At 38.3% G+C, this 5,416-nt stretch overlaps 1 protein-coding gene across 2 annotated transcripts in view; it reads right to left on the bottom strand.

Annotated features, from left to right (window-relative positions):
• LOC18596382 (protein argonaute 2) overlaps positions 546-5,416 on the bottom strand; it is a 36,423-nt gene continuing 31,552 nt past the window's right edge. The window contains exons 2-4 of one of the 2 annotated variants that reach the window (XM_018123959.1): positions 4,766-5,006; positions 3,177-4,332; positions 546-2,375 (exon numbers count right to left, since the gene is read on the bottom strand). In XM_018123959.1, the coding sequence (XP_017979448.1) occupies positions 923-2,375; positions 3,177-4,332; positions 4,766-4,883 (2,727 nt within the window). In that variant the 5' untranslated portion in view covers positions 4,884-5,006 and the 3' untranslated portion in view covers positions 546-922. Of the gene's footprint in view, positions 2,376-3,176; positions 4,333-4,765; positions 5,136-5,416 lie in introns of those variants that run through there. The other variant, XM_018123958.1, reaches the window with a different exon arrangement.

Genomic DNA, 5,416 nt, shown 5'->3' on the forward strand with positions numbered 1-5,416 from the left:
ATAGAAACGATTTCAGGCACCAGCTTGAACAGCTAAATCATTTCTTACAAATTTACCAAGAAATACCAACCAGTTTAAAAATAATTATCTTTTTCTTTCTTTAATTTTTCTATAGATTAAAAAGAATTTTGTTTTTAACTGGAAGAGGATGGATTTTATTTTATGTTAAGCTTGAAATTTTATTTAGTACTACTAAAAAAATATAATAAAAAAAATTTATTGTCAAACTCTAATCAACCTAAATCCAAAGCCAACTCAGACTGTTTGGATATCTAGGACTAATTTTTGGCCCAAATATTATTACATTAAACTTCTATGATTGATATTCCAGTAGTGGTTGAGATGCCAACCAGCAGATCACCTATATTTATGAAATATATAATGCGCCTTTTTGACATGGTTTTGTTCAATAAGATTTCAAAACTTGCTATTATATAACAAAATAAATTAATGGGATTAAGATATTAATGAGTTCATTGTAGGAATAACAATAAGATAAAGAGGTCCGAAAAGCAGAAGGCAATGAAGTGATCAGCTGATACATCTAATGGAAACAAACCTACTTATTTATTCATATAGAATATAGTATCATGATAGTTTAGACATGGTAACTCAGTCCCCAGGCCAGTGCTTAGCTAAGTGGAGACAAGGAACATGCCCAGACCAGACAAATATTTACATAAGACTTCAAACCAATCACTAGGTTCTGACGTATAATTTTATAGATGAAACACACTTAAAGATCAAAACATAACGATGGAGTTCCTCTAAAATTCCATGGCCAGCATGACCATGACAACTGAGAGGATCTGCTGAACGTGACACTTATTTATAACTGGAAACCAATTAGATTCACGCACAAACTCCTTCACTAGGCTGATTAGGCAAGGAGTTTATCATGGGGCAGTTCTAAGAGGCCTTTTCAGATGAAAAACATTGAATTTTGCAGGTCAGGATGAACCCTGTAGGAGCTCTTACTAAATGCAGCTGCTGATGGTTGTGATGGTGATGCTGGAAGAGATGAAGATGAAGATGATCTTCTTGATGAAGCTTGAGACTTCCTGTCCAATGCATCCTGGTAAAGCCGACCTCTATAAGCAGCAAGGTCAGCATAGTACACTGGTGGGATCAAGTAGACAGGCTTGGTGCACAGAGCAAATGTGAAGCACATGCTATGTATAAGCTGCTGGATGTGGTCACTGCTAAACCTATGCTCATCCCAGAGGACCTGGTATTGTGTTGACTTGCTTGTCCCCATGCTACTATACTGACTAAAAAGATGGAAATGAAACCCAGAAGGACCAACAACAGTTGAGTCAACAACTGTTCCTGGAGGCACATTACCAGAGGAACCTCCATCTTCCTTGGTCTCTAGAAAGAAACGAGTGTGGTGTCTTTTCTGGGCTACAATAACTGTGATGGTTGGGAAGTAATTCATTGCTTGAAAGGCTCCCTTGACACCAACTAGCTCCTCATTAAGAACCATATCAAACTGGGTTTCACTGACGCCATCACGAAATATCATGATTTTGGCTGGCTTGACTTTATTTAAAGTAACATAAGAGTCAATAAGCTCCAAACACATCTCCCCAAAGTCCTGAATCTTCTCTGACCTTGGATCTTGTGGGCGAATTTTCGCTGCATAGCGATTAGGAACAGGCCAGCTCATAGAAGCTACAACAGCTGCAATTGATGGACTTGTTGAGTCCTTAAAACCAGGATGATTGACATCAGCACCCACAAACATAACATGGCCTTCCCCTTTAAAGTGGAGGAGGGGTTCAATGATCTCCACATTGAGGCCTCCAAGCTTGGCATTAATCTTCAATGCAAGATTAGCAAGATACTGGTCTTTCGCTTCGTTGGCTCTAGCAGACAGACAACATTGAGTCATTACACCAACTTTCGTCTCAGAAATAAATTTAAGGAAATTGTAACCAGGATGCTGTTTAGACATCACACAAAGAAGAAACTGTAGACGCCCTTTCCCTTTTTCATAAGATAGGTACTGAATGTGCTCAAGCATCTCGTGAAGCAAATCTTTGTCATTTAAATTGTCCATTCTAGCCATCTGATAATGGAGAGGTTCCCCCATACGGATCCCAAGATTATTGCACCGATTTGTAAGCTTTTGGATGAAGGGTTGGTTTGGTGTAGCAGAGCTGAAATCAAGCACAGCCCAACGATCAATTTGTTTTCCTTCAAACACACATTTACGAATGAGGTTCCAATGGCATTTCTCATTATCAACTTTTATTTTCATCTTCCTGCCTCCAGGAGCACCAACATTCAACTCAGGTGGACTAAGAACACGACCTACCACTTTTGTCATGTTCATGCCCACTTCCATTCCAAAATTTTGCACAACTTCTCCACTGCCAAAAGTAAAACACATTAAGAATTCAGATAAAAACTTGATGAACACAGCCTTCACATCACAATTTTTTATTAATCAGGTATATTCAAAGTCTCAGTTCAGTATGGCAAGGAATATCACATATAATTAGGCAGCAGCAAAGTGTAAGTTCATATTTCAACCGTAAAATCATCTTCAAATCAGCAAGTTCAAGAGACATGAAGTTTGTATACCATCCAACCAATGTTCAACCAGCTTATGTGATTCACATCAGATTTTGTAAGAATATATTCTAATAAGGCCCTAGCAAGGAAGCACTTGTGGTTCCCAAAAGTCACCTTTTAAATTGCTAGAGATCTATATTGGTTCTTGCTTCGAATAGGGAACACGTTATGGGGGTTTCAATTCCAGGACAGAGATGAAGTTGCACAGAAGTAACCTGAATACAGTTGGGATAATATAGCAAATCTAAAATATTGTCCAGATAAATCAACAATGGTTAATCAATTCTTTGTAGTCATTCTTAAGTAATTTAAGAATTTGTTATCTTTTTCACAAAATTAAACAAGGTGCACAATAAGTGGGAATTAAGTTCTAAACTAAATATTACTTTTAAAGAAAAGAAACAAAGAAAGTGCAGGGAAAGAAAATCCAAGTGCACTATAAGTTTAAGTTTTAGCATTAAGCAATAGATGGGAATTAGGTGCATCAATCTGTCCCAACTCCCAACTGATATATGAGAAAACCAAGTTATACTTGAATCCAGAAATGAATGATCCACAAATAAATCCAAGAAAAAGTTAAGTTTATCAATACTTACCAGCAAGGTCCATCTTTAGCCCGCACCATATTATATATTGTTTTCTCTCGAACCTCTGGCAAGGCCAGTGATATATCCTTCAACTTCTTTGCAGCATCTCTATCTAGCAATTCCTTTGGATATTTCTGTCCTTCAGCTAAGACACATAATTCCATGGGCACACAATGACTTCCATTTTTTTTCTCCAATTCCAAGCAGGGAATATTTTTGTACATGATATCCTCCTTATACTTCTCCTTGAAATAATCTACAAGTCTGACTTGTTGGTCGCCTATGGGAAAAGAAATATTTTGTGCATCCTTAGAAGTCAATCCAGCAATCAAATATGTTCTGTTGGTGTCAAGATGAGTTGTACAAACTCTCAACCCCGTCAAATCTGATTCAATTTTATCCTTGAAACTTCCAAACTTGTCTATATGAAAGCCATCAATCTGCTCACCCAGGTACTCAATAACAGGCACTGACTTTCGAACTGGCAACACTAAGTAGTCCAGACAAAAGGCTAAACCCTGAGAAGTCAGCTTCAAACTATGTTTAGGTTCTCTAGAGACAATGATACCATGCCCAAGGTCATCTCCTCGATGAAATTCTTTAGGATGGAAACCATGACTCAAGCAGTTCATACTTTCCTTCATTACCAAATTAATCCCTTGTAATATATCACGAGGAGCGACAAAGACTTTCCCACTAAGATAATCATTCAACTGTGAAAGCCTGAGCTCACTCACAAGCTTTAGTGTCACCAGATATGAAGACTCCGAGAGTTGCACAGTAAAATTTCCAGTAGGTAGTACTACTGCACTAAAGATGCTCTTTTTACCATCATAAACAGTCATTTCCAAAGGAACCTGTATATCCAAAGACATCTGTCTCCTTATCAAGTACAAGTTCGACTTTGATAATTTGACTGGATGTCCATCGCCAGGAGCCACCTTCGGCTTAACATCAACATCATAGCGCCATATGATCTTCTTAGGATCAAACTTAACAGGAAAATGATTGACATGAAGGTTAAGCTTCTTAATGGCATGTGTGCCACCATTATCAGGTCGTTTCACAGGCAGAAGTATTTGCTTTGTTTCTGGACTTGACGACGATGATAAAGGCAGCACCCGCTCTGAAATTTTCGGCGATGCCATTGCAGGAACAACAGGACCTAGAGGTGAAAGTTGTGACACTAAGTTGCAGAAAACTAATGTATTATAAGCAGACTACTATTTGGCAGCATTAACAGAATATTTTTTTTTAAAAATAAATATACAAAAACTCAAGCCAGATTTTCCGAAACAGTATGTTACCAGTTTGTAATATGGAATGGGAAGAACAGAACTAGAAACTTTCTTCGTAAATAGAGAGACAACAAACAACTGTAACAAGTTAATATATCTTTATCCTTGTAGTAGAATGAGCTGAGCAAGAAAAAACCAAAAAGACGTAACTATAAATTACAATTAGCACCATGCTTTATGAGAGTCAGCTTGATTAATCAGTTTATCTCATTAAGAATTCTCGTTTAGAAGATGATCCAAACAAAAAAACTCAATTTCACAAACACTAAGGAGGTGACAACTGAAGTCAAAAACTCGTACCAGAAACAACATTTGCAGGAGAAGAAGATTTTTTGCGTTTCCCTTGACAGAACTTGAGCAAAAGAAGGACCAGCACCCCAAGACATCCGACCGCCTGGGCTAGGAACCACATGAACATGACCCTGCTGGACTTCACCTTGGATTGGACTCACCGGACCTCGGCTCAGACCCTGGTTAGATCCTCTTCCCTGCTGCTCCTGCGGCTGCTGCTGATGATGATGCTGACCGTCTCTGCCTCTGCCTCTTCCTCTTCCTCCAGCAAAACCATACCCACAACCTCACCCCCTAAACCCACCTCCCTCCATTGCAACAAGAAACAAACCAAAATTGTGAATACTTGATCTCTCTTAAACAACTGAGTAATTTGCGCAATGGAAGGGTAAGACTCATATATATATATCGTGATGGCCAGGACTGATCGTGGGGTCACCTTCTTTTGTACTTTCTTGGTCTACAAGGATTCTACCGTAACAAGAACGAAAGAGAAAAGTTCGTTAAAAGACTTGTTAGAATCTAGATTCCAGAGTCTTCTTTAAAAATAAAGTAACTGCGTGCCCAAGTCAATGAAGGGGATGCTTTTCTCCTTTTGCTGCACAACGAAGAATTGGAGGATTGGTAATTGGAAAATAATTTTTTTTAAAAAAATTTAGA

This window comes from Theobroma cacao, chromosome 6 (genome assembly GCF_000208745.1).
Source record: "Theobroma cacao cultivar B97-61/B2 chromosome 6, Criollo_cocoa_genome_V2, whole genome shotgun sequence".
NCBI classification, from domain to species: Eukaryota; Viridiplantae; Streptophyta; class Magnoliopsida; order Malvales; family Malvaceae; genus Theobroma; species Theobroma cacao.